The 10,733-nt window shown below is 38.8% G+C and overlaps 1 protein-coding gene across 1 annotated transcript in view; it reads right to left on the bottom strand.

Annotated features, from left to right (window-relative positions):
- Positions 1-9,957, bottom strand: part of LOC102776401 (ral guanine nucleotide dissociation stimulator-like) — a 60,735-nt gene extending 50,778 nt beyond the window's left edge. The window contains exon 1 of the mRNA XM_035910687.2: positions 9,298-9,957. Coding sequence (XP_035766580.2) covers positions 9,298-9,318 — 21 coding nt within the window. The 5' untranslated portion in view covers positions 9,319-9,957. The remainder of the gene's footprint in view (positions 1-9,297) is intronic.
- Between the last annotated feature and the right edge of the window lie 776 nt (positions 9,958-10,733).

Below are 10,733 nucleotides of genomic sequence, written 5' to 3' on the forward strand. Positions count from 1 at the left end.
GGCTCCCATTTCCGAGATCTTCAACTCCCACCTTCAGCAGAGCTTTAACAGCAGTCCGAGGGAGTCAGCGGCCCTCAGTCGTCAGTCGGCCACAAGGTGCTCGGTGCCTTTCACCGTGCTAACGCCCAAACTAAATGGTTGACTCCGGTGGTGAATGGAATCATTAGGCAGAAAAAGGAGTCCTATCGGGCTTGGTTAACCTGTGGGACTTCGGAGGCAGCCGATAGGTCCTGACAGGCCAAGCAGAACGCAGCTCGGGCAGTGGCTGGAGCAAAAATTCATGGGAGGAGTTTGGAGAGGCCACGGAAAAAGAATTTCAGACTGCTTCGAAGAGATTCTGGCAAACCATCAGGCGACACAGGAGGGAAAAGTGGTGCTCTACCTAAACTACAGGCAGAAAGAATACTTTACCACATCTGCTAAATGTATCACATCTCATACACTTCAGAAAAATTCTAATCAGACATCAGCTTGTTCTAAACTCTGATAAGACTGAGTGCATGTTAAAATGATCCAGCCTATGGTTTATATTGTATGTTATATTCATAGTTACAAAAGTGAAACTGTTGACTCTTAAAGATACTTATGGTGGTGTTGTTTATATGGAAAAAGCACTTGATTCTTTCTGTTACAGCGTACTGGTTTTATTTCAGTTCAGGGGTTTATTTCATTGAAGTATAAGTTTACATGTATCTGCAGTTATTCTTACACATGCTTATTTAAAACATGTATAATGTGTCTTTGTATTATTTGTCTGACTCTCTATATTATTGCACATCCTTTGTGCACAGGTCACTCTTGAAATAATAATCGCTGGTCTTGAGGAACTTGAGGAATTATAGCAGGGTCTACCTTATAGTATAAAGCACCCTGAGGCAACTGCTGTTGTGATTTGGCACTGTATAAATAAAACTGAATTGAATTGAATAGAAAATTTGAATTGATTTAAAAAAAGTGAAGAATTCAATGATCCTCAACATGGAGATTTAAAAGTACAGCAGCCAGTAAAGATGAGAAACTGCCGCTGCTTTTTAAAAACACTATTAAGAAGTAAAAGAAGTAGCAAAGAAGCTGAAGGAAAAGAGAGCGAGAGGGCCTGAAACACCACTGGGAACTGCTTTCAGATGCAGAGACCGTCCCACGGATGAATACTGTAGGAGAGCGGTTGTCATGGAAACAGGGAGGCAAAGCTGGCTCTTCATAGGGCTATATAAGATAGACCCCCTCCTCCTCCTCCTCCTCCTTCGTCTATAGATACACAGCCAGGACAGGAAGCCAGAGTGTAACCTGCAGCTCGGCTTCCTGCGGACTCAGACAAAGACAGGACGGGCGGTGCAGGTACACGAGAAGTCAGTTCATCCGAGACACGACTACAGGGTGCAAACCTGTTATTACGGCTAAACGCTGCTTTTAGACAAATGATTACAGATTACAGAACAACAACAGTACTTGTTCTGACTGCTTAACACGAGACTTTCAAGGAAAGATCAAAAGAAACATGTAAACAGGAAAATATAACCTTTATGTTTCTATTCTTTGCTCAGTCTGCTGAGCGAAGAATAGAAACAAACAGAAATTATCTATTGAAAACTGGCCTGTAACCTAGTTTAAATAAAGAAGATCTTTAAGACCTTGTCAAGGACAGGGTAAATCTGGTCCTTCACACTTTTTAAACTGATCTAAATATAATTTGTTGCTCCTCACAACTTTCAACAACATTAATGGTAATAATCTGCAAATTAATAAAAATGTTTCAATCTTATCTGATTTTCTCTGAGCATAAAAAGAGGTCGTATCTATTTGATATGAGATCATTTTTGTTTTGTAAACATCAAATTTGTGACTTTGAATCCACAATCCAGAGGGTTAGGCTTATTGTGCTGCTGACAAGAAACAGGCTTCAGAAAGTCAATGAACTGAAAAGTTTTGTGTCTTTGAAGCTAATTTCAAAATGATGGAGATGTAAAGACAAGTTTCACTTTTATGTGCAGGCAGTTTTATAGCTGAAGGTTTGGCTAAGATTATTTTAATGACACTAAACATTCACTTTTTTCATTTTTTTTATTTAAACCAACCCTTTCATATAGTTTCTGTCATGCTATACTTATTTTTATAGAGCTATTCTAGTTTATTTAAGCTATTTAGTTTTAGGCTATATTCTGCTGGGATAAATAAACATTGTTTTAAGTTAATCAGGAGGTTTGGGCAATGTGCTCATCCTATGAGATACATAAAGGATAGAGCCATCATAACATGCTTCAGAAAGAATGATTAGGTATTTTACGCTCACTCTTTCTCTGTCAGACAGAGCTGAACTGTAAAAAAGCGATCTACATACAGACCCTCACCTACAGTCACGAGCTTTCTCCTAAGGGTGGCTGGCCTCTCCCTTAGAGACAGGGTGAGGAGTTCAGTCATTTGATAGGAGTACAGACTAGAACTGCTACTCCTCCACATCGAAAGGAGCCAGTTAAGGTGGTTCGGGCATCTGACACGATGCCTCCTGGGTGAAGTGTTCTGGACACGTTCTAGAAAGAGGAGGCCCGGGCCAGATCCAGGACATGCTAGAGAGATTATATCTCTCAGCTGGCCTGGGATGCCTGGGTGTTTCCCCGGCAAAGCTCGAGGAGAAGGCTAGGCTGGGGAGAGAGGAGGAGAGATCTGGGCTTCTATGCTTAGATAGATGAGCAGATAAGCGTGAGAAAATGGACTGATGGATAGATGGACAGGATGGTTGGACGGCAAAAAGAATGTGTGCCAGGCGATTTCACTTAGAAAACACAAGAACCAATCAGTAATGAGAAAAAGATGTCAGGAAGTGAAAACTTCCTGCACAACTATGACACTGTCATATTTAGGCTGCAAAGAACTTGTAAACATATCTTCAAGGTCAAAAATTAAAATTCATTATTTTGCTTTTACGTCAGGATTTATTTGCTTTTACAAAATGTTCCATTCCACCCCTTAACTGTCACATCAGACTTGTGAAACAGGTGGTTGTGAGTTGGCTCCGTGGTAGAACTGTGATCAAATATATTTCTTTGGTTAACTAAATGTTATAAAAGTTAATTTAACTTTTTAGGGGGTAATGGTTTAGAGCCTTATGTAAATCAAACTGTACTTGAAAAGGCATTAAATATGAGTCATTTGAATGATGTCTTCCTATGATGAAGAGAGAGAGGTGCTAAAAGGAAAGCAGAATATTAGATCAGAATAAATTTAAGGTTTTCAGGCTCATGTGCAGACCGGTGCTCTGATACATATGAAATATATGAAAGGTTTAAAACAATATTTTGTACAGTTGTGAGACAAACATTTAAGTACTTATGTAAAAGTTGGAATCGTGCAAAGGTTTTAGCATTAAAATATACTAAAAATACTTGAAGTAAACATACTCATAATGCAGAATCATATTCATAATATTATTGGATCATAATCATTGATTCACTCCTTGGTATATAACTTAAATCCGATTGCTGGAGACAGTTTGCACTGCTCATATAATGCTGTGCAGATTTATCTATAATATAACAGCATCATATATTGGCAGGTTTATTTCTGCAGAGTGGCACGGAGTGCAAAGTACAAAACCTGCATCCAAATTATAATGGGGTAGAAGAAGAAAGTAGTATAAGGAGCACCGAATGCAATGGTAATCCAACCAATCACAGCTTTGAGTTCCTTTTTTGGGAGCAATCAGGCTGAAGTAACAAATAATTCTTATTCTTAATGTCAGCAGCCTGATTACACATTGAAATAAGAGTTTAAGGTTACTGAAATACCCAGTTTGTTCTTAGTCTTTTGTAAAACAGCAGGAAGGCGACGCCGGTTGTGCAGGACAGAACGAGGATTTCACTCATAATTGTAGGGTTGTGCGATATGACCAAAATCTCATATCCTGACATAAGACATCTATCGTCCTGATAACGATATAAATCACAAAAATTTAACATTTTCTGTAAATTCTGTGAATCTCGGGCAGCTCGACTTACGTGAAGTGTTTCCAGCTGGGCGCTGTGTACCTGGAGTCGAGTGTTTTAACCGATGCATGAAACGATACATTTTTAGACACAAGTTGTAACGGCCGCCGTTTTCTTTGTGAGTATTTATTACACGGCGTGCTGCGGGGAAAAGCCTGTTCTAACGTTTGAGTCTAAGGTTTATTTTTTAGCACCTGACGCCTGTTTTTTGTTTCTCATCCGTAAACACTCTGCATACTAGTTCACGGGATTCAGTTTATTTTGAAAAGTCTCAACAGGATCTTGAGCTTTATTGTGAAAGGTTTATAAAAATAAACAAGCGGATATGCGATGGTTTTACCGTCGTTGTTGCTAACGACAACGCATAAAAACAGGCGCTTGTCCGTCCATAGTGTGGTTATATTAAATATAAGAGAAAGAGAGAACTTTAACAAATTAATATAGCCACTACAGTGACCATCAAAACGATCAAAAAATATTGCCGTAAACAGTTTATTTTGCGACACCACGAAACAAACGATAGCGTAAAATGAAACGATAATGTTTTTATATCGTCATCCGATATATATCGTTATATTGAACAGCCCTACATAATTGTGACTTAAAGTAGATCCGTGCCAACTGTAAACTGTATGTGTGACCATGTGCACAAATAGAAAGTTGAGTTTTTCTCTAAGAGTGTAGCCTTGTACACTCCAGAGCTCATCCTGCTACTTTTTTTCGGCAGTCACATGATCAACAAACACCAGTGACCCAGTTCCTCTGACACATACATGCCCATGCAATAACAATCCCTCCTCTGAGTTTGACAGATGATGTGATGTGCTTCATATCATGAGCCGTTTCTCTCCTTCTCCCTGCTTTACTCCTCCCATCGTTCTGGTCCAAGTTCATATTAGCTTCTTCTGTCCAAAGAGGAAGGAATTGACTTTTTTTGCAGGATTTTTTAAAGCCAAAATGACTAAATAAGTTCAAGGAGCCTCTATGATACTTGGATGATAAACCATGGAAGTAATTCTGTAATAATTCTCGTGCACTTTAAATGTCTTCAGCTGTTTTTCAGGCCTGTTTGGTTTTCATGAACAGGACAGTTTCTGGAATCTTTCTGTTAGGCTACTTTGTTTCTTTCAGCCTGCTTCACTTGCATCAGCGTCTCTTTTGACCTCATACTAAGAGTTCCAGTGAAAAGACACCATTTACTCATTGCTGTCATGCAACAACAGTAATGCTCATTAGTCAACCATGTCCAAAATGGGGGGTGGTGTATAAAATGCCTGCCTAACAAAGTTAATGCAATACCTTTTTACCCTCCCTGAATTAAAGCGGAAAGTCAGCACTTCCACTATGGAGGTGTATGGAGCAAAAACTACAAAAAAGAAGTGTCAACGTCCAAAAACTCATGGCTCTAACTGTATACAGATAGATTATATTTTTAGTATTTTTTTCCTATCTATCACATATGATTCCTAAGAGCAGAGACAGGCATACAAAGAAATTTCCGGACTCTTCTGCCTGTTCTGTATCCTGAAATCATCTTGTTTCTGGCCTGCAGAGTCTCTGGATGGAAAAATTTGCCTTCACTCAGCATGAACACGCCTGCAAATGATTACAGTGTCTACACACTCAAATCTAATCCTGTCACAAACGTGGACAAATGTTGGCAGCCCTGACACAAAAATTCGAGCTGTTTGCTGACCGAACAAAAACAGAGTGGGGCAAAACAAGTGTCATCAACCGGTGGAAATGTTACACAGCTCCTGCACTTTGCAACACTATTCATACACTTTGCCCAGCAGTGCAAAAAGGCTTCTTCAGAAAAGAGATTTCAAGGACAAGCCCTTCCTCTACATAAACGAAAAAAAGGAGAAAAGAAAAGAAAAACCCCGAGGACTAAAAACTGGAGAAAAAAAGTCTGATTCTTGTCACATTCCATCAGACAAAGAAGTCCGATATGCTTGGAGTGAAGTCAAGCTTCAAGAATGGAGTGGTTTGTGCAGAAAATGGAGCGACAGAGAGGCTTACAGCTTTATCTGCGATTCCTACAATAGTACAAAAAAACCAAAACTGGGAGTGCAAATAAATGTTTCAAAAGCAGATAAACATCAATAATACCAGCAGCAGGAAGCAGGATTTACATGGAGGAGACAAAGAAGAATAAGGGTGTTTACAGTAAAATCCAGGCACTGAGAGCTGAGGGTTAAACGCAGCCTTTGAACGGAGGCGGTGGGAAGCCTCACATCCATCCTGCTCGCCTCGCAGACAAAGCTCAGCAGTGACCTTTGACACAGATTCATCGGGTTTACTTGATGATTTCTAGCATGGAAAAATTATAGAAACAACACAGGGAGGCTGTAACCCTGTTTTACAGTTATGAGCTGGGATTTTTAATAGAAAAGACAAGAAAAGACTATTACAGTATCAAATCACGGCAACCTCTCCCACTAAAAGAGAGGCTTTTTCTTTTAGTTAACTCAGCGGGAAGCTGCAAAATATATTTAATCCTGATGATGAACATGACACAGCTTATTGAGACTAATTAATATGCTTCCTGGATTCTGAAAACAGTGCTTCTAACTATAATTAATGGAAACACCGACACAAGTCCAAACAGGCTTGCAAGCATCCTATCAACTTGCCCAACTCTTTTTAGCTAGACTTTAGGCCAAAGTTTATATCGAACTCTGGGCCTCTCTAAGCTGACTGGTTTTAACTGACTGAATGAGTGGCATTACCTACTGGTTATGTGTATCTTAAAGCCTCAGTGTTGGCATTTAGGCCACCAACAAATTCAATTTGGAAGGCAGCAACTGATACATTAAACATAGTCCAAATGGATGAATGGATGCTTCAAATCAAGAGGTCTAATTCAGTGACTTGAATTAGTGGAGGTGAGGCCAAGCAGACAGCTAGCAACACAGGCAGGTTTAAAAAGAAAAAGGAGGAGATCTGATATCAAAATCTTTTGTCCTCAAAAAGTAACACAAACACCTGCATACAATTCAGATTTTCCAGCTCACGCCTTTAGACACCAGGAGAGTAAACACTGCAAAGACAAAATTAATCAACAGGAACAATTTAAGAAAACTGATTAACTTCCCACTGAGTGACTGAAAGAATTAAAATCAGACACACCTCCTCACATCTCTAACGGTAAGATGTATCATTAACGCTCTGTTTATGGAAGCAAACAAGAGGAAGTAACTCCACCAACATCCCGTCAACACCACCTCCTGCCCTCCGTTCTTGGACAGATAAGGTTATGAGTTCTATTGGTTGAAGGACATTTCCTGAAGCAAGTACCAAGAGGCAACAACAAGCAGAAAACTATCACTAAAAATAACTCGTACTTCGGTTTATAAGCCTAGGAGACAAACAAACATCTGCATACTAGTTTTAAAAACTGTTCTGTGAAATTTCTGGCCAATAATGTAACCATAGACACGTCTTTATTAGTATTTCATATTTGCCACTTACATTTTAAGTGAATTTACTGAGGTATGTTTGGTTTTTTATCAATTTTCCAACTGTAAACCTTCAATATTTAATTAATCTATTTGTCAGTTTGTTTGAAAAACAGTTAAAAATAGGACAGTTATTTATTTATTTTTTGGTTGTTTATTTTTTTTTATTTATTTTTTTTTTACTGGAGATAAACATAGTGGTGAAAGAATATTGGTTTGACTGGTATTTTATAACAGTTTTATCCATCCAGGACTTCATTCAATTCATACCTAACATTGTACAATAACAATTTATTTTTCCATGTAACAAAAGTTAATGTAACAAAATAAAAAAGACAAATGGCGGCATCAGGAGCGGATGCCTGACAAACTGTTATTTTAAATGTTGGTATTGGCCAAAAATTTCACATTACAGTACGAGGGCTTGTTTGTTTACCTGGAACAAGAGTGAATATAAATAACACAAAAAAAAAGAAAGAAAAAATACATTGGTATCGTCACGAGCTTAATAAAATATCTGCACAGAAATCACAATCAGCGCATTGCAAATATTTTATAATGAAGATTTATTTGTTCTCCAAGGCACATGGGAGGGAATAAAAAACAAGAAAACAAAGAAAAAAACATCAGATATTATTTATTAGAATTGACCTGTTTAACAAGCAGTGACTTCCTAAAATTGTATAAGATTTGTTGTACAGAGGTGAATGTAACTATTAATAAAAAAAAAGAAAACAAAATGTTGGCATCACAACTAGATATACTTTGGATTATTATTTTTGCCTGTTGGTATCTGCCATAATTTCACAATTTGGTGCATCCCTAATAGTTTATAATTAATTTGCCTCCCTGAAACAAGGGTAACCCTGAATATCAACAAAACCAAAAGGGACTGAAAAAAATATCGGCATCAGAACCCGATATCTGTCAAAAGACACTGGTATCCATCTATGATTCCACAGTTGGTGAATCCCTAATCCTACTATAATGATTGTAAAATATGTGGTATATGTGTCTTATGTGCCAGGTGGGCCAATCTGAACAAAACTTGGCACATATATATATCTATATATCAAATATTAACATGTGGGTTTTTTTTTTTTAATGTTTTTATATTTTGATTTGTCTTCTACATTATGTTCACCATCCCCCTGCAAATGCAACGTTACATACACTGTTTGTATTTTTTTCCCAAGTGTCAGGTTCAACATACTTAACATTGGACCTAATTTAACAATAACAAAATTTTGTATCTGTGAAGAAATTCAATTTCAGTTGGGTAGGTGAGATGTTTAGAATTTTTCATACCATAATTACTGGTGACTCGGACAAATAATATAGTACAGATCTATTCTTTCCAGTCACACAAGAGGAAATTAATAACAACAAACAAACAAATAAATAAATAAATGATTGGGGGGGGGGGGGATCAGATTTAGGTCCTAATGATTTTACAAAATGTCTTTAGTGACCTAAAATTTCGCAATCGTGCAACCCTAGCTTCACAATATTGATAATGTCCTGTAAATTTAATCCCCCAAAATTAAAAACACATTTAATTATTGTAAATACATCTTTATATACAGTCTATGGCTTAAAGAGCAGCAGGAGAGAGAGTGGCAGAAAGAGGCAGACTTTAAGCCGGGGAGAAAGAGAGAGGGGGGGGATTATTATCATTAAAAATGTGCTGATCACCTGCATAAATTCACCTTTACAGCCCGTTACTTCTATCAGATCCCAGCTGTGGCAGGGGTGCAGCACAAGCCCCATGTAGCCTAATTACGATACGCAAATGAGCTCAGGTGTGCATTTAAATACGAACCCGCTGACTTCACGGCTCTGTGCTGATTTCTTACCTGTTTTTCCAGCATGATCATTCTCTCAGTATCATGACCTTCATGGAGTGAGTATCCATGCGAGTTCTGGTTCAGCGCTAGACACACTCCTCCTCAGCCAGCATCTCCACGGACGAGCGAGAAAAATGTAAAAAATAAAAGGTACTAATGGCTAACTGGCGTTACCCTTTGGAGGTTAGGAGACCCCTGTGATGTTTTATCCTTGAGATAAATGTCCTCGGTGACTTCAGCATGTCTTCGCAAGAATAAAAAAAGGGGGGGCATTAAAGGAGTGTTTATTCATGGAGGAAAACACATCGGTCAGTGAGCAGGGAGGGGAAAACGGGCAGCTAACGTTAGCGTGCTAGCGTTAGCCGGCTATGATCAGATTTTTATTTGTCTCCTCGTGCCTTCATCCCAGTCACGCTCCTAAAACCGCACGGGGATGGTGTCCTCCAGCGCAGGCGCTCCCGAGCGAATCCCTGCCGCCGTTACTCGACGGCGGCATCCCAGCGGAGCGAAGAGTCCGAGCGGGGAAGGATGCGATGTGGCTCGACCAGTGAAAATGGATGATGCTGGTAGTACTGCTGCCGCTGCTGGCTGAGGGGGATTCTCCGCTTTCAGCAGGGCAACAGGACGCTCCTCTGCTGCTGCTGCTGCTGCGATCACAGAGAAAGTCGGAAAAACGACGCTCTTGAATGCAGCACACGTAGACCCACGCATCCAGGGCAAAACAGGCGCTCCTGAACACACCTCAATGCAATTCAATGCAATTCAGTTCAATTATGTAAATATTTTGCATTTAAAACACATTTATCAATTATTTAAAATAAAACAAAACTAACAACGACGATCTAAACACAAAGTCGTGTAAAACCTATGGCACGAGGGCCGGAAATAGCCCTTTAAATGGGCAAACTTGGCCAGTGGATGTCAGTGTTAAAACTGCAGAGAAGTCGTCAGAAGTCCAATATTATTTACTGTTCAGTTCAATTTAATTTATGTGATATCCCACATAATTTCACAGGTCTGGAAATAGATATACTTAATTTATTCCAAAAGTTGAGAAAAATCCTGTCATAAAGCAGCTAAAACACACACAAAAACTAAAATCATTCAGCTCAGTAAAACAAAGGTGAATAAGGAATAATGTGAATATTAGCAAAACAAAATAAAAAGACAAAAAGGTATCTCTTTGCTATTGTTATTCAGTATCAGTTTTAGATCATTTTGCATCTATTTGTATCTGTTTTATGTTCTTTATGGTTGCTTTTCCAATTTAATTATTGTTTCCATCTTTGCAGTGACTCTTAGTCTCCACTTGGTTATTTTTAGCATCTCTTTATGGCGGCTTCGCATCCTGTTGTTTTCCATGTAGTTGTAATTTGCAGGTCTTTGTGGTCCTCTGAGGTCTGTGATGATGTCATGTTTGCATCTCTTGGTTTTACATCTGTATC

The sequence above is a fragment of the Neolamprologus brichardi genome, chromosome 12 (genome assembly GCF_056152115.1).
Source record: "Neolamprologus brichardi isolate AB-2024 chromosome 12, ASM5615211v1, whole genome shotgun sequence".
In the NCBI taxonomy this organism is placed as follows: domain Eukaryota; kingdom Metazoa; phylum Chordata; class Actinopteri; order Cichliformes; family Cichlidae; genus Neolamprologus; species Neolamprologus brichardi.